The sequence below is a fragment of the Caretta caretta genome, chromosome 13 (genome assembly GCF_965140235.1).
Source record: "Caretta caretta isolate rCarCar2 chromosome 13, rCarCar1.hap1, whole genome shotgun sequence".
Taxonomy (NCBI): domain Eukaryota; kingdom Metazoa; phylum Chordata; order Testudines; family Cheloniidae; genus Caretta; species Caretta caretta.
Genome location: NC_134218.1, coordinates 3,323,058 through 3,348,847, shown reverse-complemented (window position 1 = coordinate 3,348,847; position 25,790 = coordinate 3,323,058). Strand labels below are relative to the sequence as shown.

The 25,790-nt window shown below is 52.8% G+C and overlaps 1 protein-coding gene across 1 annotated transcript in view; it reads left to right on the top strand.

Moving 5' to 3' along the window:
- Window positions 1-7,409: 7,409 nt before the first annotated feature.
- Window positions 7,410-25,790, top strand: part of ANGPT4 (angiopoietin 4) — a 43,515-nt gene continuing 25,134 nt past the window's right edge. Inside the window, exon 1 of the mRNA XM_048820316.2 lies at window positions 7,410-8,100. Coding sequence (XP_048676273.2) covers window positions 7,786-8,100 — 315 coding nt within the window. The 5' untranslated portion in view covers window positions 7,410-7,785. The remainder of the gene's footprint in view (window positions 8,101-25,790) is intronic.

Genomic DNA, 25,790 nt, shown 5'->3' with positions numbered 1-25,790 from the left:
ACCCCGTCCCGATTTTTCACACTTGCTGTCTGGTCACCCTATTAACACTGGATATTTTGTTTCTCTGATTGAAACTAAGCTCTGAAAGAAGTTTATTGACGATGTGGGAGCCTGGGGTCGCTTTGGATAATATGCTCCAGTGCTTCCCAGTGGCAGATTGCAGAGACCTTCATGGTTAAGGTTAAAAGCCAAACAACAGCATCATGAGGTGGACGTTATCCACATGTGACAGATGGGGAACTAGGCGGGCGCGGGGGAAGGGGCTAGTTTTCACATTGCGTTTCACATTTCGGGGGCCTCTAGATTTTATTTACTGGTCCATTCTGGCCCTTGTGCAGCTTGCTCCAGGTTTGCTGGGGGCAGAGACAGCTCCCTGCTTACACCCCACTCTGGGAGGGACACAGTCTCTGTTAGCTCTTCTTTTCAGCACGTCATTCTGAAAACACAGGCAGGAATGAGGCAAAACCAGTCGGCTTTAAGGCAGGGTGGGCGCTCTGCCCTTGGCTGCCCCCTGGAACAAGGTCGTTATAGTTTTATAAGAGGCACAGACTCTCCCAAAAAATCAGTGACATGCATGCTCTGAAGCTGACTCTTGACAGCTTGTGAAACGGTTATTAAAAGATCTGGAGCCAGATCCTGACCTCACTTACAGCAGGGTAAACAAGGCCTGACTCCCCGGAGGTGTAAAACGAGTGGATGTAAGGTCAGAACCACCAGACCTGCTGTCCAGCCCAACCCGAGTCGGTATGGGACTGGGGGAGAATTCCAGCCCTCCGCTGCTTTGAGGAACACCCATGAAATGGAGGACGCTGTTATCCAGCGCCACCCCAGGCCGATCCCCCGCTAGGTACAAAAATGCATATGCCCCTCTGTGTCTCATTTGGGTGTACAATTACCATGACGACCGCAGGCGCACCCTGGATGTTCATGGCCATTTACGGATCTAGTGCATTATTGCGTGCGTTGCGTGCCAATTGGGTGCATGGGCTTGTGAGACGTAGACACTTATTTTAGATGGATCTTAAAGAGTGTCTGAACACAAGTAGTTCAGAGGGGCCCAAGAGGCCAGACTCTAGGGAGAGAAAAAGGTGTTTAGGGAAGGGGTGCAGAAATAGGCCAGGCATAAGGAGAAAGTCTGGGCTGACGAGGACCCAATCCTGCACTCCTTCCTCTGGCAAAATTCCCATTTGAAGCCCCTGGTCCAAATTCATCCCGTGGGAAACATCAGTGGGGATTCATCTGGCTCAAGGACATCAGGGAGCGTTTTGCCTGACAAAAGGCAGATCAGGGTCTGAGTGAAATGACAGGAATCCACAGAAACGGCCAAGCACTGAGACATGAGGCTGGTTTTTAAATCGGACCTCTCCCCCAGCATTATTGACAGCGTCCTGCGACCAGAGGGGAATGACAAGTGGGTCGGGAACCCGGGGGCCCGATGCAGGTTAGGTGCACAGCGCTGCCTACACAAGCTGGGTCGCTGTGTGTGCAAATTACCCGCACTGCCCATCCACGGCGCCACGCCCTGAGATCTGTGCGTAAGGGCAGAGTCAGCACATGCAGACCGGGCGTGCAATCCCAAGGTTTCTGCGGGGTTAGCCTCCCTGCAAACCTGGCCTGGGGTGTCAGATGAAAAGACAGAAGGAGATTAATGCCTTTCGACTGGGAGGTCTCAGTCCTTTGGTCCCTGCTTAGAGCCCCACTTGTCAGCTTGGCGCTGTAAGCGGCCTTTCGTCCCCTGGGGGATGTGGTTTAAAAATAACCCGGCGCTGACCGCAGCAAGTGTCATTAATCACATGCTGGACTCCACTGCCAGGCCTGGGGTGAGACAGGCACCAAGGCTTGGGCTATTTTAACTCCAGGGCCGATCTCAGGTGTGTTTGGGGAGCTGTGATGAGGTGTCGGCTGGTAACAAAGGATGCAGAGGAGCAGGTGTGTCAAGCTAGCACCATGCTTCACTCTGCAGGCAGGCAGCCTGCTCTTAGTGTGCCTGGGGGGTGACACCCACCCAGCTGGGCTGGCCAGCAGAGGCTGAGAGCAGGAATAGAGGGGAAGATACAGCATAATGCACAGAGGGCAGCAAACCCCACGAAACTGCAGTCTGCAAGAAGGAACCGCTGTGCTAAGCATCTTGGAGGGTGTGAGGGCCAGGGTAGGGGGTGGTGCGAATCCAGGATTTCATCTCCCTCTCTGCAGGATCTGCTCGTCTGCTCAGCAGAGTAAGGCAGGGACAGGGAGGCAAGGGATCGCTTCAGCGCGGCACCCTTTGCACAGGGATGGTGAGCTCCAAGCCCTTCGTGGGGGGCAGTGGGTAAGCCCTGGAGCTGAACCAAACCCTAGAGCTGGAAATCCTTCGGCTTGGGAGAAATTGCCACCAGGATGTGAACTTTGTGGCTAGAGTGAGCTGAACCGGACCCCTGCACCCCAGACACCCCTGAGTGAGACTTGGGGAGCTGTGATCCGAACGCAGATCCACATGTCACAGCTAGGCCCCACGCCCACCCCTGGCTCTGCAACGAGCCAAACCAAAACCCTGGCTCTGAGCTTCCCAGGACTTTGGAGAAATTCACGTCTGGATCTAGATCCAAACTTTGCAGCTGGGGCCTGTCTCTAGGCAGCAGAGGGGAGGAAGAGATTGCTTCACATGGGTTAGTGGGCGGAAGAAGGGCAGAGGCGACACCCCCCCGCCCCCCACCCAGCAATGGCACTGGTGGAGGGTTACGTCCCAGTTGCAGAGCCAGTGAAGGAGGGATGAGTCTAGCTGCTCCCAGCGCAGGGGAGGTCAAGTGTTTGCAATTCAAATATTTGTGTTTGCATTTTCGGTGGGCTTTTCTAGTGCCCCAGAGAGCAAGGGCTGGGGTCTAAGTAACGTGAAATCCAGTCCCCCCAGTACAGAGCAGCTGCCAGATGGTGCAATTGCTGCAAGAAGCCCAGATCTCGCTGTGTGGATCCGTCCGTGGCTCCCAGAGCCAAAAAGCCAACAGGGAGCCGAAAGCTGAGCCACGGAGGCCTAGCAGAGTCTGTAGGAGGCAGAGCCCTGTTCATGGGCTGGCGGGCAGGCTGCAGCCACCTGGAATGATCCCTTGCACCTTTCAGTGCACTGGGCTTTCTGTGGCTGGAGAGCTCTGGGCAGGGATAGCGAGAGGCTGGGAATGGGCGGCCGGGGATGGGTCACTTGGTGACTATCTGTTCTGTTCATTCCCTCTGGGGCACCTGGCACTGGCCACTGACGGGAGACAGGACACTGGGCTAGACGGAGCTTTGGTCTGACCCAGTCTGGCCATCATGGGCGGCACGTGAAGCACTGGTTGGGGGAGGCTAGCCCCCAGCCCCGCCACTTCCACGCTCCCCGGAACCCAGAGTCACCCCACCGCAGCTGCCACCCCACCCCGGGCTGGCTAGTGCCCACAGCCGCCACAGCCCCGGGAAGGTGGGCAGGGTGGCTCCAGTCCCTGGAGCCCTGCCTGGGGGTGCAGGTGGAGGGGGGGGGGGGACTGGGGCTGGAGTGTGGGCGGGGCCACACCTGCCTGTTTGGGGAGGCACAGCCTCCCCCAGCCTCCCTTACCTGCCCCCCACGATGGCCGTTCTTATCTTATGATCTGAGCCAGGGGGCTGGGGCGGGAGCGTGAGATGACTGCTCCCCAAGGCAGACTGGGGTCCCCGCTACACAAACACCATCAGACGACAGCTCAGCTCATTCTCCTGCCGGACACAGAGAGCCTGGCCTGCTCGAAGTGCGACTGCGAAGACATCTCCCATTAGCAGAGGTCTGGGTCTGATGGCAGCAGGGAGGGGCCAAAACCACCCTCATATGCTCAGCGAGAAAGGAGGCGAGGGCTGGCCTGGTGAACAAAGGGACTTTACGCCACTTGGGCTACTGTTTCTGCCCGCCATGACCATCCCTGGGCAAGGGCGGCTGGGCATACGGGGCACTCTGCCAGTCACCTCAGGCCTGAGCCCTCTACGGCATGGCTCGTTAGTCTTCTACAAGGCATGGGCCAATCTCTCCCCTGGTGTAAATGGGCACAAATCCACTCACATCGCTGACGCGGCTTCTTCTTACAGCCCAGCTGGCTCTGGCCCACGGTTTGTGATTGCTCTGACCCACTGCAATGCGGCAGAGTTGCACCAGGGCGGGTGTATTTAATACCCAGGCAGAGCCTTGTGCCCTCCTGGCCAGGGGGCTCAGGAAATACGCCCATTGTTGTTTGACAAGCAGGGTGGGGATGAACGCAGCAGTGGTGCGGGGCAGGTGGGAGGGAGCAGTGAGCCAAGCAGCAGCACGTAACGAGGCACAGACCTGTCCCGGCGTAGCATGGAGGAGATTGTGGCAGACGGCGGCACAGACGGCTCTTGTCAGAGATCTGGGGTTGTGTCCCCCCTTCTCTGGCCTGGTGCTATAGCTAATTACCAGGGAGCATCAACGCCAGGGCCCCCCTCTCCTGCCCATCGGATAGTGCCCGTTAGGTGTCCTGGGTAATTTTCCCAGCAGTAATGCAAACAGTGTGTTAACGAGAGGAATTTGGGCCCCCTGCCCTGCCACCCCATGTTTGTTTAAGGAGTGGTTTGAAAAGCCATCAGGGGAGAAATGGACCTTGGAGAGGAGAGGAGGGGAGGGGGCGTGGGTGGGGGCAAAGGGAGGTATGATCGAAAGCTAGTGGGAAAGACACGTCGGGGAGCCAGGGAACCGGAGGGCGGCGTTCCTCAAAGCAAGCTAGGAGACTGCCCGTGTGGGCCTAGGTGCAAAGGAGAAGCCCTCATGACCTGGACCGAGGATCCCTGCAGGGGGTACTGCCAGCCCTGGACAGGGCGTCTCACTCTGGCTCTGTCTACACTGCAGTCAGGAGGTTTGAGTGCAGGTCGGGTAGACGCAAGCTTTGATTGAGTGTGTACTCAGGGTCCCGGGCGGGTCTGGCCCCTGCCGCCACTCCTAGCGAGAGCAAAGCCAGCTCTGAACTGCCTGAACTGCAATCACGCCTCCTGACTGCAGCATAGATGGACCCTCTCTCTCTGGCAAGACCAGCTGCCCAAAAGAGCTTACAATCTGCAAAGACATGACAAAGGAAGGGTTGCTATCCCCATTTCACAGACAGGGAATTGAGGCCCACAGAGCTTGCAGCAGGATTGCCAGGCATTTAGGACTGTGAGCTAAGAGAAGGGCTGATGCATCCCCTGCAAATGCCTGGTATTGCTACAAATGGATCTGACTATGGGCAGAACCTGCTTTAGGGACGGGAGAACAGAGCCCTTGTTGCCAATTTCCACGGATGGCAAATCAAGATTGGGGGGAGGGTGCGGAAATTTCCAGACTGCCGCTCGAAAGAGGGAGGGCGTGTGCCCTGGGCAGCAAACACCAGAATACCTAGGCCTAGTGCTGACAGTGGGCATTTAGTACAAGACCAAGCACACAGGCTAGAGTGGTTGGGACAAGAATTTAGCAACATAAGAACGGCCATACTGGGTTGGACCAAAGGTCCATCTAGCCCAGTATCCTGTCTTCTGACAGTGGCCAGTGCCAGGTGCCCCAGAGGGAATGAACAGAACAGGTAAATATCAAATGATTCATCCCCTGTCGCTCATTTCCAGCTTCTGGCAAACAGAGACTAGGGACACCATCCCTGTCCATCCTGGCTAATAGCCATTGATGGACCTATCCTCCATGAACTTATCTAGCTCTTTTTTGAACTCTGTTATAGTCTTGGCCTTCACAACATCCTCTGGCAAGGAGTTCCACAGGTTCACTGTGTGTTATGTGAAAAAATACTTCCTTTTGTTTGTTTTAAACCTGCTGCCTATTAATTTTATTTGGTGACCCCTAGTTCTTGTGTTATGAGAAGGAGTAAATAACACTTCCTTATTAACTTTCTCTACACCGGTCATGATTTTATAGACCTCTATCATATTCCCCCTTAGTCATCTCTTTTCCAAGCTGAAAAGTCTCATTCTTATTAATCTCTCCTCATATGGAAGCCGTTCCATACCCCTAATCATTTTGTTGCCCTGTTCTGAACCTTTTCCAATTCCAATTTATCTTTTTTGAGATGGGGAGACCACATCTGCACGCAGTATTCAAGGTGTGGGCGTACCATGGATTTATAAAGAGGCAATATGATATTTTCTGTCTTATTATCAATCCCTTTCTTAATGATTCCCAACATTCTGTTCACTTTTTTGACTGCCGCTGCACACTGAGTGGATGTTTCAGAGAAACCTCCTTCCCCAGCCACCAAGCCAGCTCCTCGCTCCCAACTGAGATAAAGCAGGAATCCTTCTAAAAATCCTGGATTGCAAAGTGCTCTCAAAGTCCCCAAAGCAAAAGGAGACAAACAATATCAAACAGAGGGATCAAGCTGCAGCGTCAGTGCTGGGAAACCAGCTGGCAGAAGAACTGGGTCACTCTAGATATGGTCCTAGGAGAAGTCCTGGGCCCCCTGAATCCAGGGCCATGTGGGGGCAGGGCAAAGGCGCAGTTTGCCTCGTCCCCCCCCATTTGAGAGGGCCCCACACCGAGTGGTGTTGTGACCTGCTGCAGGGGGTTGCAGAACCACCCAGGTTTGGCCTGGCTGCCCCTCCATGATGGATCAAACCTGTGTGACCCTGTGCCCCAGGCCGTGATACTCAGAGCAGGGACAGGACCCCCACTGCAGAGTGAGTCCAGGGCGGGCTCACTCTGTCCCCCGGGACATCCCCTCAGAGGTATTTTTTTTCTGAAAAGGGGCTCAGGTCCACGTTTTGCACCAGGCTCCCAAAATACACGGCCCCGCCTGGATCGCAGGGCTGAACGTCCTGGGTTCTCTTGCTCGTGCCAGAGGGACAAGCTGCTCCTTTCTCATTGGTTCCTCCAGGACAGGAGTTTTGCTTCTAAAGAGGATTTGGCAGCCCCAGGGATGACCCGAACGACATCTCTAAGGGACCCTAAATCACTCCTAAAGTGCCCTCGCTGGAGTTCGTGTTCCTCTAAGCTCTAGGACGAGCTTTGGCTGGGATGTATTCCCGGCGGATTTTCCTTGCAGCGGAGTCAGTCAAATACAGGCCCCAGCCCCTCAGATATTATAAATAGAAACGGGCAGGGAAATATATTTGCCTCCATGTCACTTCCCTGCACCCTGCAGGGTCACAGCTGGTGCTGATCAGGGAGGGACAGACTGGGAAATGTGGCTGTGCTGGGACCATGGGGGAGAATCTAAAGCGGGGGCCGGCAGGGGAGGTTTGGGGCTGGAGCTGAGCAGAGACCTCATCCCTGCCTGCAGGATGGGAGAGTTTCTCTTCCCATTTCTCGCTGGGGTCACTCCACGGGTCCTTGGAGGAGCAGGCAGATAGCCAGGGTCCAGGCAGAGGAGAAAGGGGGGAGGCAGCCCAGGAGAGGGACAGAGGCAGGGGGTGGGTGGGTGGGTATGTGTGTCTGTGTGTGTGTGTGAACATTTATGATTACATGTGAAACTTGAGCTCCCTGCAGTGGGCTAGGAAAGAAAAAAGACAGAAGTATTGTTTTTAAACACTTTTTTTTCCCGCAAGAGGGCCAGGGCTGCTGCATAGCCAGGAGAATGATAAAAGGGTTGGGAGAGCTGGGGCTGCTTGGAGGGGCGAGGACAGAGGAAGTGCCAAAATTACATGATTTAGACTTCATTTAAAGAGCCCAATAACTTGTCCTGTGCAAACAGTGGCTTGAAAACTGCAGCCTGGAGCACAATGTCCCCTCCCCCTCGGCAGCTTTCGGCTAGGAACAGGGAGTGTGGGGTCTAGCTGGGGCGGTGTGTGGAGCAGCTGGAGCAGAGGTCTCAGAGCACCATGCACGGTGTAAATCTCAAGCTGGTGGCCTTTGCCTGCATGACGGTGGCTTTCTGGGCGGACGGTGGCCAGTGGAGGGCGACAGGTGGCGGGAGCAGGCGGCGATCCCACCGGGTCCAGCACGGGCAGTGCAGTTACACTTTCGTCCTGCCCGAGGCCGATCCGCAGCCCTGCCCACCCACGAGGGCGACCCTCCGGGCCAACACGCTGCAGGGGGACTCGCCCGCCGCCACGCTGCAGACCCACAACTGGTCCGCACAGCGCGTGCAGCAGCTGGAGAGGGTCCTGGAGAACACCACGCAGTGGCTGCTGAAGGTAAGGGGCGCATCTGGCTGCGGGAGTGGAGGGGCCACAGTGGGGAGAAGGTTCTCATCACCACTGCCATGCCCCTTGTCTCATTACCCTCAGGGCAGGCGCCCTGATGCTCCGGTGATGCGCACGGAGTGGAATGATGAATGGAGGGATGATGGGCAGGGGGAGTTCCTACTCCACTGGACGACTCAGTGGGCCCAGGTTTGGGTCCAACTTCCAAGACCTTTAATGATCTGGCTCCCAAGCACCTTCCTGAGCTTCTGTCCCTGTGAATTCTATCCCATCCCCTGAACCTCGGCGGGATAGGTCTGTCATGGCCAGGAAGGGACCTGCTCCTGTCATTGCCTGGGTACCGCCAGAGCTATGGGATAGCTCCTTGACTGACCCAGAGTTAGCTCCTTTCAAGGCAGATTGGAAACACTGGGCTGAATTCTGCACTGGCTTATGCCCCCTGCCATCCTACTGGCCAGGTTCATCTCTTGTGCAACTTCACGGAGCGTAGTGGACTCTCACAGGGGAGAACTCTGGTCAGAATCGGGCCCCCTTGATTCCAGAAGGCTTGTTTAGTACTTTAGTACTTGTTTAATGTTTCATCTTGATGTTAACTGGTGCTGTATGCTCACATGATTTCAGTCACTTGTGGCCCTGCCATACATTCATCGTACCCTCGGCTCACCTATTGATTTCATGCAGGATCTGGCACTGATTCTCTCTGGTTTACTGTAAAACACCTGGGGAAATTCTGGCAGAGCGAGGGACGGGGGCTGGGTCAGACCTCTAGAACGTCTCATTTTTTAAACGTAAGGTTTTGCAAAACTTTTTGGAGCTCCGTGAAGCTTTGCACATCATTTGCTTTTTGTGGGAACAGCCATTGCAATAAATGTGTGTCTAGCCCAACAGATGCTTGTGCCAGGCAAACAATAAAGGCTGTGATTGTCAAAGCCACCTAGTCAACGTGGACACCAAATTCCCACTAACATTCCTGGCCATGAGGCAGCCATATCCCCAAAGAGGCATTGCAAACCACAGCCAAAGGGTTGTGCTTGACAGTCCCTCCTGCCCAGGGAATGACATCGACCTGTCCAGAACCCGTGTTTTGCCAGAGATGAGTGGAACTAGAACCTCCAGAGGCTGGGGCTCTTTCCAGATCTCTAGCACCCACAGGGTTTGGAGTGGGGTCAGAATTTGGTAGAACGAGATCTTTTTCCCCACCCTCCAACTCTTAGCTCAGAGGAGTGATAAACCTGGTTCTGCAGTTCCAGGGGATGAAGTGCTCCTGGTCTCAGGTTAGGGCTTCCCCTCTTCACACTGTTGTCACTCAGGCCAGGGGACCTCACCACTCCAATTAGTCCAGACAGCCACTGGGGGGTGAGCTGAAAGCCTGTCGCAAAGTGGAAACTGGAGCAGCGTGACTGAAGACAGGCAGGATGGGAAATGCTCCCACGCTGGCATGGACACTGCAAGCGCAGCTGTGTGCGGTGTGGGTGTATTGGGCTCTGGGGAAAGCACAAGAGAAGGCAACATGAGTAAGGCTAAACTGGAGGCTTTGTCCTCTGCCCGGAGGGGCAGGGGGCTTCCTGTCCCCATAGCCCTGCTGCCGTACTCACAAGCAGGCAGGGGAAAGAAGAGACTGAGTGCGGGTGTGTCCATGGAGACACACGCCCGCCTCATGATGATGGGACACTTCATGAACACTCCTCTCTGTGCCCTGGGTGCCAGCTGGGAGCACAAGCCACACGGCAGCCACACAGCCGCCCTGCTCGGCACTGTGTGTCTCTGCGTGCAGCACTTCACACCTGCTCTGTGCCGTATCAGCCCCTGGGTGTGTCACTGCACATCAGAGAAGAGCTGCATGCCATGAGATCCCTCAAACCCTCCTGCCCATTCAGAGCAGTACAGGATCTCCAGAGTCCGATGGACAGCAGCCTGGACACTTTAGAGGGGCCTGAACCAAAACTCCAGATCTCAGCTTCAATGGGGAGGATATCTGAAAACAGAACTGGATCCAAATGGCCCCAAAACTTTATATTGAGCCAAACCCAAACCCGAGGCCTAAAACAGAAAACTTCTGGGTGTTTGGGATCTGGCTCCAGAGGAGAGCTCTGTGGTGAGAGCCTCTATCGACCCATTACTGCTTAACCCCCCAGGTGAAGTGAGGGGGCTGAAGGCTGTACTTAGGGTATGATTCTAAAGCTCAGTGTGGATGGCCAGATAGCTGGAATCCCAGAGCAAAAGCTAAGCCTGGAACAAGATCCTCCACGGTTAGCAAAGAAGAGCTCTGAGACACCCTCACACCAGAAAGCAGACTCTGGTTTCCTCCTCCTTCCATTCAAGTCAATCGCAAAGCTCGCGTTGATCTCCATGGGACCAGGATTAGCCCTGGCACACAACAAAATCTGTCCACAGGAACCTTGCTGCAGTTGCATGTTGACTCTGACCCTCAGGGTGGGAGGATCCACTCTCGGAATAGCATATGAGAATGCCGTGAAATCCACATACCTCGTCACGTGGGAATGCTGCCTGGGAAATGGGCAGAGGTTCAAGATGCTCACTTGTTTCATACCCTTTCCCCAGCTGCCAGACAGTGACGGTTCTCTTGACTCTGTCAGGACTCGGCTTATCTGACCAGAGCTGTCAGCAGAGTCTCCAAAGCGGCGAACCCAGCTCTGAGTCACTGCAGCCCTTCCTCACAGGCCACAGCATAGCGCCAGGTTCCAGAGCTGATCCTGGCAATTACAGGTCAGTGAACCAAGCTCCAGCCCCAGACAAACTGTTTGAAACGATAGTAAAGAATAAAATTATCAGACGCAAAGATAAACATAATATGTTGGGGCTGAGTTAACGTGGCTTTTGTAGAGAGAAATCACGCCTCACCAATCTATTAGAATTCTTTGGGAAGTCAACAAGCATGTGGACAAGGGTGATCCTGCAGATATAATATACGTGGACTTTCAGAAAGCCTTTGACAAGGTCCGTCACCAAAGGCTCTTAGTAAGCAGACGTGGGATAAGAGGGAAGGTCCTCGCATGGATCAGTAACTGGTTACAAGATAGGAAACAAAGGGTAGGAATAAATATCATTTTTCACAATGGAGAAAAGTAAATAGCAGGGTCCCCCCAGCATCTGTAGTGGGACCTGTGCTGTTCAACATATTCATAAATTATCTGAAAAAAGGAGTGAACAGTGAGGTGGCAAAATTTACAGATACAAAATTACTTAAGACAGTTAAGTCCAAAGTTGACTGCAAAGAGTTACAAAGGGATCTCACTAAACTGGGGGACAAAATGATAGATGAAATTCAGTGTTGACAAAAGTACTCCACATTGGAACACATAATCCCAATGATACATCCAAAATGATGGGGTTTAAATTAGCTGTTACCACTCAAGAAAGAGATCTTGGAGTCCTCATGGATAGTTCTCTGAAAACATCTTCTCAATGTGCAGTGGCAGTCAAAATGCTAACAGGATGTTTGGAACCATTAGGAAAGGGATAGACAAGAAGACAGAAAATATCACAATGCCATTATATAAATCCATGCTATGCTCACATCTTGAATACTGTGCATAGTTCTGGTCACCTTATCTTAAAAAAGATATATTAGAATTGGAAAAGGCGCAGAGAAGGGCAACTAAAATGATTAGGGGTATGGAACAGCTTCCATACAAGGAAAGATTAAAAACACTGGGACTGTTCAGAGAACAGATGACTAAGGGGGGATATGACAGAAATCTATAAAATCATGACTGGTGTGAAGAAAGTGAATAGGCGAGTGATATTTATCCTTCCCATAACACAAGAACCAGGGTCACCCGATGAAATTAATAGGCAACAAGTTTAAAACAAACCTAAGGAAGTGTTTCTTCACACAATGCACAGACAACCTGCGGAAATTTTCCCAGGTGTAAGTGGGGGAACAGTCCCGCTATTGTGGGAAACTTTCCTGACTTCTGCACTACCCCGGTGAAGTGGGCTAGCGAAAGATCTGAGACCTCGCTCCCACTTCCTTTACCCAGTGGCCTCCCTGCCCTTGAGGATTCCCCTTCCACTCTCCTGTCTGGCAGAGTCCTCGTAACTCCAACAAGGCTGGGCCCAGGATTCCTGGGGGGCTCGACCCCCAACCCTGCTGTGGTCACCTAGCACAGGGGCTAGGGTGTCCCCACTCCGGGGTACTCTCTCTGCACTGGGCACTTCTCTGACCCACTGACCATTACATACAAGTTAAAGCAAATGCAACTTATTTAATCAACAATTAATTTTAAAAAGAATAAGGAAAAACGGGAAAGGTTAAAGGAAACACATCAGCCCGCTCTGCGGCAGGGAACATCACAAACAGTGTCTCTGGAACGTCAGGGCAGTTCACAGTCTGCTCCTTGTAAGTCCCAGGCCTTCTTCTCCGGCCCTGACTGTGCTGCAGGGATGCTGTGGGTTGGACACTTGCTCTGGTGGTGGCCACACGCTTTCAGGCTCTAAGTGCCAGGACCCTTTTCGCAGTGCCGCCCCCGCCCTGTCGGGGTTACGATCCAAGCCTGGCCTGCAGAGCCTCTTGGCGGAGGCGTCTCCCTGTGCTGGGCCCGCTGCCCAGGGTCCCCCTCGCTCTCCCCAGCTGCTCACCACACCCAGCTCCGGACTGCTCCAGCCCCAGCCCCAGCTCCACCGCTCGGTCTCAGCACCGCTGCTGCTCTGCCTCCAGCTCCCTGGGCTGCTTCTTTGGCCCCTCTGGCTCTGGTTGCTGCAGCTCTGCTCCCAGGACATGTCTGCTCTGCAGGCTGCTTCTGTGACTCTGCTCCCAGCCCTGACCTGCTTCCTGGGCTGCTTTTCTGGCCCCTCTGGCTCTGGTTGCTGCAGCTCTGCTCCCAGGACAGGTCTGCTCTGCAGGCTGCTTCTGTGACTCTGCTCCTAGCCCTGACCTGCTTCCTGGGCTGCTTTTCTGGCCCCTCTGGCTCTGGTTGCTGCAGCTCTGCTCCCAGGACAGGTCTGCTCTGCAGGCTGCTTCTGTGACTCTGCTCCTAGCCCTGACCTGCTTCCTGGGCTGCTTTTCTGGCCCCTCTGGCTTTGGTTGCAGGGCAAGTCTGCTCTCTCTCTGGGCTGTGCCTCTGGCTTTGGGGCTGCAGCTCTGCTCCCAGGACAGGACCTGCTCTCTCTGGATCTGGCTCAGCTCTGCTCCCCAGCTCAGCTTGCACCCCTGCTTTCTCCTTAGCTCGGCCCCACTCTGTCTGACCAAGGCAAATCCAGCTCACACAAAGGAAGGGACCTCCCTGGCCTCCTGACTCCCTGATTAGCCTGCTTGCCCTGTCATTCAGGCTGACCTGGAGCACTGTTGAAAAGCACTGTGAAAAGCAGGCCCTCTCGGAGCCCAGGTAGCAATCTGTGCCACCTCCCAAGAACAGAAGACAAGATTCCATGCAGCACCCGGTGCAGACGAACCCACCGTGCGCACACTCTGCTCCCACTTACCTCCTGGGCAGCACCCATGGGAACGAGGCCCACTGCAGCCGCTCTCACTCCCAAACAGTGGCAGCGTCCAGGGGAAAATCACAGACGGATGCCCTTGTCCACATGTGCTGACCTAACCCAAGCCCTCCAGAAGCAGAAAGGAATGAGCAGGAGGCAGAGGGAGAGGGCAAGGCCGATGTATCCCCCCTCCCCACAGCTAGGGATGGGCCTGCACCAACCCCCCCCCCCCCCGAGATCTGGACACCCTCAGACTCTGGCTGGGGCATGAGAATCCAGCCTCGGATCCTTCCACACCTGAGTTTCAAGCCTGGTTCCTATCATGGATCAAACCAAAATCTCTGCTCCAGGCGCCTGGGGAGGGGGTGAAATCTGTGCGTGAATCTGAATTTTGCAGCTTGGGCCCCAGAGAGACCTGAAAGTGGGTGACAGGAAAGAGCAGCCCAGCAAAGAAGAGACTTTGCCTTTCAGCGGTTTCTCCAAAGTTCCATCTGACCCCACATCTGCCAGCAGTGCAAACAGCTGCCTGCGTCAGACCCAAAAATAGCTCTGTCCCTTCTTGGCCCCGGGGCGAGGGACAGGGTCTCTAAACAGCTGTAAATATTGAGCTGCAGCAAGGGAACAGCGAACAAGGTGGGGGATCTTCTGGTGAGAAAAGGAAGAGGGGACTGAGGCCATCTCTGCATCCCTGCTTGGAGGAGGGCTCCAGATCCTTTCTCCAGCCAAATCTGAAATGACTAGCTGGAGTGCTCCAGTCAGGTTCAATAAAAATACCTGCACATCCTCTGCACTTGCCTCTGCCAGACTGCACAGTCAGAGGGAAATTTCTGCTTCCACACAACATGCCCAGAGCTTTGATCTTCTAACACTTTAAGGCCGTTCACAAAATTCACTTGTTTTCCTCCCCATGTCTTAAAACCAGAGTTCCCAGAGTTTCCTCTTGTTTTTTCCTACCCCCCCCCCCAAGATGTTCTGGTTTAACTTGGATTTAAACTTGGAGAGTGGTCAGTTTAGATGAGCTATTACCAGCAGGAGAGTGAGTTTGTGTGTGTATGGGGGTGGGGGGGATGTGAGAAAACCTGGATTTATGCAGGAAATAGCCCGACTTGATTATGTAAAGAGTTGTCACTTTGGATGGGCTAGCACCAGCAGGAGAGTGAATTTGTGTGGGGGGGTGGAGGGTGAGAAAACCTGGATTTGTGCTGGAAATGGCCCACCTGTTGATCACTTTAGATAAGCTGTTACCAGCAGGACAGTGGGGTGGGAGGAGGTATTGTTTCATATTCTCTGTGTATATATAAAGTCTGCTGCAGTTTCCACGGTATACATCTGATGAAGTGAGCTGTAGCTCATGAAAGCTCATGCTCAAATAAATTGGTTAGTCTCTAAGGTGCCACAAGTACTCCTTTTCTTATTGTAAGGAGAGTGATCACTTAAAAGTACTCCTTTTCTTTTTGCGAATACAGACTAACACGGCTGTTCCTCTGAAACCTGTCACTTAAGATGAGCTATTACCAGCAGGAGACCGGGCGGGTGGAGGGGGGTCGGGGGGGGGGGGGTTAGAAAACCTTTTGTAGTGATAATCAGGTGGGCCATTTCCAGCAGTTAACAGGAATGTTGGAGGAGCAGTGGGGGGTGGGAAAAATAAACATGGGGAAATAGTTTTACTTTGTGTAATGACACATCCATTCCCAGGCTCTATTCAAGCCTAAGTTAATTGTATCCAGTTTGCAAATTAATTCCAATTCAGCAGTCTCTCGTTGGAATTTGTTTTTGAAGTCTTTTTGTTTTAATATTGTGACCTTTAGGTCTGAGATCGAGTAACCAGAGAGATTGAAGTGTTCTCCGACTGGTTTATGAATGTTATAATTTTTGACATCTGATTTGTGTCCATTTATTCTTTTACGTAGAGACTGTCCAGCACTTCCAGTATTCCCTAGGTATTCTTTAGATTTAAGAATGAGCTTTCGTGAGCTACAGCTCACGAAAGCTCATGCTCAAATAAATTGGTTAGTCTCTATGGTGCTACAAGTCCTCCTTTTCTTTTTGCGAATACAGACTAACACGGCTGTTACTCTGAAACCTATCTTTAGATTTAGTATCTATGTAAATGAGGGAGGCGTTAGCCCTGTTTACATGCTACTGTCATCTCGAAGGCACATGAAAACCTCTGGAGAACCACCCTACAATGGGAGCCATTAGGAATTCTACATTTACTCCTGTGCAGGGATCACAGTATTGGGACCGTGTGTTCTGGTCTATGCCCAATGCAGGAAGAGACCTGGGGTGATGAGTGTTGAGATTTCAATAGCACCCACCCATGGCAGGTGCCAGGCAGAGGGGGCTTTTACTAAACCTCCTTCTAATCACCTGTGAAATTCCTTCAGGCTTCCAAAGGCAGGAGATTTTAGACAAATGAGATGTTAGAATGGAAATATGTGGGACTATCGACATGTAGCACCCACAGCCAGACACACGCCGATGCAGGAGGCCTGGCCTTTGAAAAAAACCGGGGCAGTGTACACGCAAGACACAGAGTTTGGAGCTTTGAAAAATACTTGGATTCTCAGCTGGGCCGGTTCCTTGTACCATGGGGTGCAGCAGCAGGCCCGGTGAGACTTTTCACAACAGTCAAACCCTGCGGCTTTGCCATCAATTCTTCCCCACATGCTCTTGTGCCGCTCGCGGAGCAGTGGCGTTCCGCCTGGCCCCAGAGGTGCCTGCATTTCAGTGCCGAAAGGACTTCACACACACACACACACACACACACACACACACACACACACACACACACACACACACACACACACACACACACACCATATGTGTATGCTTGGAAGCATTGGAGGGATCCCTGAGCAGAAAAGGTGAATAGAGGTATCATCGGTTTGGCCTTTCTCCAGCTCTTTCCAGCCCTGCATTTGAAAGCCCTTTTCCTATCGCTTAACAAATCCTCCCAGCACCCCAAGGCTGAAGAAGCCTGAGTCAGACAGAGGTTAAGCAACTTGCTCAGGACCATGGAGTGCAGCTGAAGTAGGGATGGAACCCAGGAGTCCTGGATCCCAGTCCCCAGCTCTGACTGCTGCACTCTAATTTGGGCGTCCTAACATGATGCCACACGCAGGGAAATTAGGAAGCACTGTTTCTGAAAGTTGTGTTATTAAAAGGCTTTTTCAGACTTTTCCTTCCCCCCAGCAGGCCAACCTGCGCATGGTCAGAGGCTCTTGGGGCGCAGAACGTCCTGGCACACGACTAGCTTGCAAGGGATCTTGGTAAGGAGCAGAGACTGGCTTCTTTCTTTCCCATTACATCGGAGCCACATGGTGTTTACCCATTGCCAGTGAGGTGAGACAGCTGACACTGTCGGGAGCTGTTATTCCCACAGCCGCATCTTTGCTGCAGGCAAAGCTCATTCTAAAGTACTCCAGCAAGATCGTGTCGGGTTCTTGGGGGACATAGTTCTTACCGAGATCCTGGTTTCCAGGTGCCACGTCTCCCGCTGTCTTTTGGCTAAACCTTCCCTCCCAGAGCAGGAAGTGATGCCAGGACCTATTGAGTGAGAAGTGGCACCACTGGACCTGGACAACAAGCCCATAGATGCCCCAGCATATTCCCGGCCGTGGCTTGTCTCTAAATTTCCAGCCTTGCCTGAAAGTTTCCCATTGATCAGAGGCAGAGGGGCCCTTAGCACGTGGGTAGCTCCGATCAAGCTGCGGCACCGAGGATGCTGACATGCCCTGCGATAGGTTATCACGCTGCTTCAATACTCAGGACACAGCCGCTTTGTGAGCATGGCCCAGCTTCTGTGCCGTCACGCTGTTCTTCTGTCATCACAAGCCAAGCGTCACCTCTGACTCCTGGCTTTAGGCTGGGCCAAACCAAACTCCCGGGCTTGGAGGCATCCCAGAGGTTGGGATGTGGGTCCCACAGCTGTAGTTTGAACTGAGCTATTCTGAACTGAAGGGGTCTGTGAACTGATTCTCCCCCTCCTCTACCCCGCACCGCCATGCTGCTGCAGACTTGTTCAGAGCCATCCTTGGAAGGGTACCCACCGTCCTACCTGGGAATTGAAATCCCTTCTTCCTCTGGAGAGATGTAGGCAGGCACACTTCTCGCCCCTTGTTTCTAGCCCTACTCTTCGTGTATCCACACAGCGGCAGCTGGCATGGCCACATCGAAAGCCTTACTGACACACATGGGTACAATGGATACATACCATTGTCCAAGTATCCTTTAGGACGTGTGTCACTGGATGTCCCAACCACTCCCCTCCACCTCACAGGGGTTTCTGCACGCTGGGGTGTGTGAGACACCCTGCAACTCCCGGTCCTCCAGTTGGAGTCACGTCTCTGTGCCCGGCCACGGATGGCTGCCTGCTCTCCTCATGTGCCTGACCGCGCCTGAAAAGATCAGTCAGGCCTCCTCCCAGCAGAGCTAAAACTAAAGAGCTAGAACCTCCTCTCCAGCCGAGGAGAGCTCAGGACCGCTGGGGCTTGGGGGCGGGGGCCAGTGCAGCTGGAATGTGGCCCGTGAGCAGGGCCAAAATATTAGCCTTGGTGAAGATTCCCAGCGGGGGGGAGCGGGGGGCAGTGCAGCTGCACATCTGGGCAGCTCTTGGGCAGCAGGGAAGCACCTCATCTGGGACCCCCGATGCAACAGGTGGTAGGATGAGTGTGTGGGGTCTAGCCCTTGTATTTTAAGGTGTGCTGGTGGGGCGGGGGGGCAGCAACCCAACCTCCCCCCCTTTCTTGAGACGTTAGCTGCTGGATCAGAGGCTGCCCAGCCCCGTGCAAGGAGGGAGCCGAGCTTGCAGTGAATGCGCTCTGTGCCCCAGTATCCCATGGGCAGATAAGACGACTGTCTTTGTGTGACCTTTGGGGCAGGGGTTCTCTCCCATTACGCGGCTGCGGGGCGTCTAGCACAGAGAGACTTGATCTTAGCTGGGGTCTCAGGCTGCTCGTGTTATGCTAAGAACTGCTAATAATAGCGGGGGGAGGGGAGGTGCCTGCAGATCTCCATGACCTCCCAAGTCGCTTTGCAGAAATGGCCCAGCGGCGGAGGGGAGGGTGGCAGGGCCTTAGAGAGGAACTCCAAAGGCCGGTACCCGTATAACCTCGTCCCACAGCACAGCAATTCCCAGAAAGGAATTGGTTTGGGGTTGTTGTTTTTTCCCCCCTCTAATTTAACTGGAACCTGTTTTGATTGGATTCAAGGCCTGAATAAACAAACTGCGGGTAAAAGGCGGCACTGGGTTTATGAAAGAATTGAAAACAAAACACGCACTGCATCTGCCAGTAAGCCAGAAAGTTCAAGGCACGCTTTGGCTCGTAGGCCCCTTCGGCTGTTGTCATGCAGGTTCAGGTCTCAGGAGGGGGGATCTGGCATTCTGCGCCTGCAGCGTGCGTGCAAAGGCACTAGTGACGGACACCCTTAGCGTGGATGAGGGGGTGCCCAAAGCACGAGATTCAAGGCACATTCAGCTGTGCACAGCATGGGAAAAGGGCCACTTTCTTTCTTTATTGTTTTTTACAGTGTGTAGGAATAGAGTTGTGTTCTTTTAAATAGCGTGTGAACCCTCTGGTGGTGCTCACTGTGTTCTGTGGGCCAAAGACCAACTAGAGCAGCAGAGTGTCTATGCAGTTGTGTGTTGTGTGTATTTAGTAAACACAGTTATTTGGACCCCTTGCGGTACCTTTGTGGTGTTATTGTGTAAAAAGAAAAAGACACAACATTTTCTAAAGGCAAAGTGAGATTTCAGAGCTCTTTGTATTTTAAGTGGCGATTCTCAAAAGCTTTCGGCATGCAGGTGCACAAGGCATACACATGACCTAACCTGCACATGCCCAGTTACGGTGACTGTATGCCCCAACTGGGGAGCTGCACGTGAAAATACACCCAACTAAACGTGTGTGTGCAACTTCCCAATTGTGCGCACAAGTACAACAGTCGCACGCAGGGGGACCAAGGGTGAGATTTTCAAAACCGACTAAGAGTTTCAGCCATACAGCTCCCATCGCCATTAATGGGTTTTGTGTGACTCCGGTCAGCCTTGCAGATCTCAGCCTAGGCATGCAAGCGTGTGCCTCACGTTTTGAGCAGGGTTTTCAAAAATAAATGTCCAGAGTTAGGCTCCTCCATCCATACTGAGGCCTGTGGTGCTACGGGGCGTGCTCAGCACCCTGGCAAATCAGGGCACCTGCCTAGATGCCTAAGTAAGGACCCAGCAGCCAAATATTTTTGATAATGTTTCTTGGCCTTTTTACAGAGATGCCTAAGTGCCGCCATGTGACCACCTCTGGGGTGGAGATTGCCAGCCAGCACACAGCACCACAGCATAGAAAGAGGCCATTTTGGTGAAGGACACTGGGGCAAACCTCAGCTCTTACAAAGAGTGCCCCAGGGGATCTTCAGGATCTCCGTTTTCAAGAGAAAAAACAGCACCTGCCCTGGAAGGATAAAGGGCTGAGTCTGCCCTAGTTTAAACATAACCTTGACTTTGGTCCATCTATGCTGGAAGCACTCAGACTCCTGGGGAACTAAGCAGACCTAGAAATGAGCTGGCTGATAAACAGGGCTCTAATCGGGGTGCCACCTGCCCTTTGACCCTTGACTGCATTGCAATTTACTGAGAACCTCATTCTGCTGGGTGCCCTTCGCAGAGCCCTGGAGCGCGGAGATACAGTTCCTGCCTGAATCGCCTGAAACTGGGCTGCACAATGCACCTGAGTAGCGCGGGCACTTCTTGCAACCTCTGAAAGGTGTCATGTCCCACGGCTGCTGCTAATGGAGGGAGAAAGGGATGGTGCAGGCGCCCACGATAAGGGGAAATAGGAAGAGAAAAGAACAGGTGAGAGGAGGAGAGGTGCTGGGAATGAAAGAGTGGCTGAGAGAAAGCCCGTCCCCCTTCCTCTCTTCCACTGCTGGATTTACCTTCTCCCTTGTTCTCTCTTTTGAATTAAACTCCAGATCCCTATAGAGTCCCTAGAGGCAGACGCTGTCTCCTCATTAGGGCCCCGCCTCCTTCTTCTTAGGCATCTAGCTACAGCATCCTTCTCCTCCAAGGTTAACTTCACCGGGTCCCGGCCCAGCTCTGAGAGCCCCAGGAATGCTTGACATCACCAGGAATAACACAACACTGCCCTCTCAATGGTGCTGGACGTGCTGGGTTTGTTATTCTTGCTTTATCTGCAGTTGGAGCAGCTGGGCCTTCCTTCCCATCTGACTATTTTCAGCGCGGGAGAAATTAATTTTAGTTCAAACAAAAATATGTAGTGGAGGGATTGGGGCTAGGAGCAGGGCGTGCACCCCAGCAGGAGGCTGAGTGATTAATGGCTATTGGGGCACTGCAGAGAGAGGGAGAAAAGCCTGCAGCTTGCCCAGTTCCTGCACAGTGTCCATCAGCCAGAGAGAAGCAGGAAGGGGACTCGGCCAGAAGGAGCTCTCAGGTCCCTAAATAGCTTTAGTGGGAGAGTGCTGGGCTCTGGGGCCAGCAGCAGGGTGCTCAGAGCAGGCCTCGAGGCTGGTAGACCTGGGGCGTGACACTGAACCGAGGCCCGAAGTGACTCAGAACAACACTCCGAAGCAAAGCTCCCAGCCCAGAGCCATGTCCTAGCTGTTGGGTGTCCTCTACTGGCCAGTGGAGGGCTGTCTCATCCCCTCAGCAGACCCTGTTGAGCGATGGCCAGAGACACAGGGCTGCTTCCCGCACCACCGCTGAGCTGGCTAGGCCTGGAGGAGCCGCATTGGGCCTGGCTCAGCTGGGAGCCACACTTTGCTTATCTTCCCATTTCCTCCCCTTCTGGGAACAGCACATGGGAGCCGCTCCCATCCTTGTCACCACTTGCTGCGTCTGTCAGCTGGTGGCCAAACACTGGAGCAGATGTAACCAATTAGCGGAGTCCCCCGCATCTGGTGGCTGGACTTGTGTGAGCATACTGGGTCATACCACGGTGGGGATTCGAACCGGGATCCTTGAAGCCTGGGGGCTAAAGCCGGGTCTGCTGCCCAGAATGGGCAGGAGCACCCAGGCACGCTGCACGGAAGAAGCAGAAGGTGTCTTCACAGAAGGGACTTGGCACCAGGATCTATTTCCAGCTGCTTTGTAGAGGACCGAGAGAAACAGCCACCGTGTAAGGGTAATTTAAGTGGAACAAAGATAGGAATTCCTACAGCTAGTCCTTGCCCTGCCCTGCCCTATGGGACACACACCGATGGTCCTATGGAGCTTTTTGCCTTCTGTGCGCCACTCCAGCTCAGCCCTGCCAGGGGTATTGAATGAGCCTCTCTGCCTCTTCCATTTCTCTCCTAGAAACAGGATCAATTTAGTGCACAAGTAAAGGAAGGGGTGGGGGGGGGGGCAGTCTATTTTAATAATCAAGAGGCCAAGGATTCCCAGCACCTCCTTCCCTCTTCCTACCCCAGCTCTGTTCATCAGTGCAGAAGAGTCCCTTCTCCCCCACCCCGCCCCACACTTGTACTGTGGCCAGTCCCGGGTTCAGACTCAGGGTCCAAGCTACAGCACTGGATGCTCTTCCCTACACTCCCTGTCCCCACTAGCTCACAGTTAGGCCTTTTGTACTGGGCTCCTTACTGCCAATACAGCACGAATGTCATTCCACTCTGGAAGAGGGGAAGCATCCTGCTCCTCTGGGGTCCAGTCACTTAGCTGTACAAAATGACCAAGCACATTTCAGCAAAGGACATGGAAGCATTTGCAGAGGCACCAGCCACAACATCTCAGCCTAGTTTGTTGCTTCAAGGCAAGTGAAAGACAAACCACTCCAGGTTCTCCACTCGGGCAACAGGCTGGAGAATGGGGCCCAAGAGCTGCCAAGCAAGGGAACTCACTCAGCACCATCCTGTCCCATCTTTGCAGCTTTTGTGCATTTCCAGTTCGGCCATGCCCTGTCTCTGACCCTGCAGCTGTCTCAGCCCTTTCAGCTCCGCTGAATCCTGGTGGAGAACTTTGTTGTCCCGCATTCCCTCTTGGCCTTCCCTGCTTGTTGTCTGGTTTCTTGGCTGGCCAGCAGCAATTCTCTCTGAGGTTCTGAATCTTGGCTTGGACTCCAAAGTCTGCCTTGACTGCAGCCCAACCCTCAAGCCTAAGGACAGATTCTGGTGCCCTGTACGCTCAGGGACTTGGGAAGGAGTTACTCCTGATTTACACAAGAAGAGCGGGTGGAACCAGTAGCTCGAGTCCAGCAACCGCGGCACCAATCCGAGCTCTAAAAGGAGTAAACAAGAACTTCTAGGTGCCGCTCCCTAGCGCATACGCAGCACCCCGCTCGCACGAAACTAACTCTGAGCCCCACTTTCTCGTGGTGGGGAGCGTTTCGTTCAGCGACGTGCACCCAGCTCCCGTAACTCTTTGGGTGCTATTCGCACAACTTCTGAAGTATCCATCTAAATTGTAATCTGGAAAATTAAGCACCAAGCAGATTCATAAGAACATGAAACCATAAGAACTGCCATACTGGGGCAGATCAATTGTCCACCTCGCCCAGTAGACCAGTGCCAAATGTATTGGAGGGAATGAACAGACCAGGACAATTTCAAGTGATCTAGCCCCTGTTGTCCAGTCCCAGCTTCTAGCGTTTGGAGGTTTAGGGACACCCAGAGCATGGGGTTGCATCCCTGACCATCTTGGCTAATAGCTATTGATGGACCTACCTTCCATGAACCTAATTCATAGCATTGATAAGTAATAATCATGATAATCAAAAGCCAGTTTTCTCTAACTTCCCCTTCCACTCTCCACCTGCCAAGCACCCATCTTTGTTCCCCTTCCAGTCCCCACCTGCAAGACCACTTCCTCTGTGAAGCCTTCCTGGGCTGGATGACACCTCCCTCCTCCCCCCACTCCCTTCTCTCTGTGTTGTTTGCCTTGCACATAAACCCTGCAGTATCGTAATGCTCAGACCTGCTGTCTGATGGTCTTCGCACTTCGCTCCATCCTTTGGCTTTTCTAACTCATTGTGATCAGTGTGTTTCATTGTTATATCGTGGCAGTTCTGTGCTGATTTTTACCCTGGGTTGGGTAAAAACAGCCTGGATCTGGGCCCGTTGTATCATTCCCTTTGCCCACCACACTTGGTATTGTAACAGAGGCAGCTAAGCCATTAAGCTTGTCTGGGATGCTACTTCCCTTTCCAATCTAGACCGTTTGCTGCACAAGTTGTTTCCTTCCACCCAGGTCAGTTCCCTTACATCTTTTGCTCTACTCTTTCACCGGGTGCGTGATGTTCTAGAATCTGCTTGAGATCCTACATTCATAACCTTGGTTTGTGACATCAAAATTATTCTGACTATAACCAGCTGTGATGACCTCACTTGGGAAGGATCAATAGGAGCAGATGACCTAAGACACAAAGATCCTGTTGTCATGCACCTGAGACTCTTGGATTAATTCACTATTTTTCCTTTTTCTTATCTGCTCCTTTCTCCATCACTGCTGGTCCCTTGGTCACTAATCTTGCCTGTGACCCTTCTCACATGCAGAGGGAAAGCAGTTTGACATGACAACACATGAGCCATCTGTGGTGGGTTACGGGAAGGAAAGGAGCCCTTTGCAGGAAAGGGGAAATTTCTATAAAAGATTCTCTTACAAGGAATCTATAGAAAGTGAAGGAAATATTCCCTCTGCACCAGGAACCATGCCTCATGGAGCACTGGGAACAGAAGAGCTGCCATTACTCATATGAGAGCAGCTTGCTGAAAGTAGACAGACGCTGCGCCATATGAGACTTCTCTGCAATCTTCAGCTGGTGCCCACTCACCTCACCCAGCTTTGATTGGCAATGACACTGCGCATTAACTCACCGCAGCCTAAACAAAGTCAGACTGGAGCAAGAGAAGAGAAGAGAAGAGAAGAGAAGAGAAGAGAACGCTCTGATGCAATCAGAGGGTTAGACTACATGACTAGATGACCCTTGTGTAGTAGAACACAAACTCCATTGGGCTAGTTTTGGGGGGGGGTTCAGATAGGCTTTCCCAGTTGGTGGGATTTATGCACACTGGCTAAGTCCACCATTTGGACAGAGGTGCATTATAATCTGCTCTTGCAATTTGACTGTTCCACTAGCAGTAAGGAGCGTAGAGACCACGGATTGCTTCTTATCCTAGAGTGGAGAGTCATAGAAATGTAGGTTTCAGAGAAGCAGCTGTGTATATTTCCCCATGTTAAGTATCCTCACACCTTCTTGTCAACTGTTCAAATGGGCCATCTTGATTATCACTACAAAAGTTTTCTTCTCCTGCTGATAATAGCTCATCTTAACTAATTAGCCTCTCACAGTTTGTATGGCAACTTCCACCTTCTCTGTATGTATATATAGATCTTCTTACTATATGTTCCATTCTATGCATCCGATGAAGTGGGCTGTAGCCCACGAGAGCTTATGGTCTAATAAATTCGTTAGTCTCTAAGGTGCCACAAGTCCTCCTGTTCTTTTTATACCAATGTAGGCAACCAACCAGTCATGGACAATACACACACGCATCGTCTGGCCTCTTCCAAGACCAGCAGAACTGGTACAAGGCCAGATCTAGCCCCTCTGACACTGAATTGCACCTTCCCCCACCAGTAATTCCTTTGAAATGAATTCCTGTCCACTGCCTTGCTTCTTAAGCGGTTACACAGGTGGCAGGCAGCATTATGGGGAAGGGTTCGTGTCTCCTACTTACCCAACAGTATCTTGGTGAGAATTTCCTGCTGCCCAGCTCAGCACAAACAGTGCCTGACATCCAGGCAAAGCATAGTATTTTTGGCTCGAATAGACAAAGCCTCCAGGGAGGTTCTGATAACGCGGTCCTACACTTTTGCACTCTCCCTGGCTTCTCTGCAGCCAGCTGTAAATCAGTGAGAGGCTCTGAAATTCTGATGCAGCTGATCCTCTCCGGCTCTGGTGCCTTGGGAAATGCCCGGTGGTGCTCAGGGGCAGATCTCTCTCAGGCAGGAATTACACTACGTCTCTTTCAGGCAGGAATTACACTGCCCAGGAGAGCCACCTATGTCAGGTTCCAGGTTCATGCTGAGGAAATCCTGAGAAGCCCCCAGCTTTGTCCCTCTGTTCCACATTCTTGCTCGTTTTTCTGCTTCCAAGAGTGACTGCTTTACAAAAATCCCACTGGTCGTTTGGTTACTGGGGGCACCACGGTGAGGGTGGCACCATGTCTGTGCCGGGGTTTGCCAGGATTGATTTAGCATTATTGACAGACTAGGCAGAGAGTTCTGACCTGCC